The sequence below is a fragment of the Arachis duranensis genome, chromosome 3, assembly GCF_000817695.3.
Source record: "Arachis duranensis cultivar V14167 chromosome 3, aradu.V14167.gnm2.J7QH, whole genome shotgun sequence".
In the NCBI taxonomy this organism is placed as follows: domain Eukaryota; kingdom Viridiplantae; phylum Streptophyta; class Magnoliopsida; order Fabales; family Fabaceae; genus Arachis; species Arachis duranensis.
Genome location: NC_029774.3, coordinates 9,941,456 through 9,942,351, shown reverse-complemented (window position 1 = coordinate 9,942,351; position 896 = coordinate 9,941,456). Strand labels below are relative to the sequence as shown.

Sequence of the window (896 nt, the reverse complement as noted above, 5' to 3'; positions counted from 1 at the left end):
GTTTTCGGTTTGGATTGAATTGGATGAGCGATTTAATTTGGATCGGTTTGGATTTGAATACCCTTAGCTGTGACTGTGAGACTATAGTTTCATAAAAAAAATTAGAATTTTGGGCTGAAAGAAATGATGGGCCCACGCTTATTGAGCCCAGTGACTAGTATATGAGTATAAGATTACGAGAGCCCATTTGGAAGCGCGGGAAACACGGAATGAAAGTATGAAACCGTTGAAAAGTGGCGGTACAAATCACTTCACTATTCACTGTAGAGTTTGCAAGCTTTGCAATGGAAGACACTGCAACCATCCTCGCTCACATTTCATCCCTGAAGGAAATGCTCGACCAGGTTTTTTCTCTTCTCTTCAATTGATCTATCTGACGGGAAAACATGGCCTCTTCTCTCATTCAGTCATCTCGATCGGAAAGTAAGTAACTACCTTCGATCAATTCAGGTGAACGAAGAAATTGAGGCGAATATTCAGGTAACACGAGAGATAGAATCGAGCATCGTCAAATGCGAGGAGATTGAAATTAATCTGGAAAATAAAGAAGCCGAGCTGATCAAGACGAGTGGCATGCTACAGTTCGAGAACGTTGGATTCGTCACCGTCGCTGGTAAGTTATCGGAATGAAATTATCGACCGCTGAAAGTTTCTGTCGGAATTTTCATTTGGATAAATCAATGAAAATTCATCATGTTATATTTTAGCATTTGAAGTAAAATTTCTTGTTGTAATACATTAACTATTCAATTTAATAAAAACAAATTGAATACATGCAATATGCATGGAAGTGTGCAACGATCCAATAAGTATCTGATTAACATTGAATTTAGGTTAAATAATCCGTAAAATAATTTCAACTGAGAACTTCGTTGTTTGGGGATTTATCTATGTAC

General features: G+C 37.6%; 1 protein-coding gene across 1 annotated transcript in view; it reads left to right on the top strand.

Annotated features, from left to right (window-relative positions):
* The first annotated feature begins 284 nt into the window (after positions 1-284).
* LOC110278411 (uncharacterized) overlaps positions 285-896 on the top strand; it is a 2,253-nt gene continuing 1,641 nt past the window's right edge. The window contains exons 1-2 of the mRNA XM_052258133.1: positions 285-344; positions 451-613. Of these exons, the coding sequence (XP_052114093.1) occupies positions 285-344; positions 451-613 (223 nt within the window). The remainder of the gene's footprint in view (positions 345-450; positions 614-896) is intronic.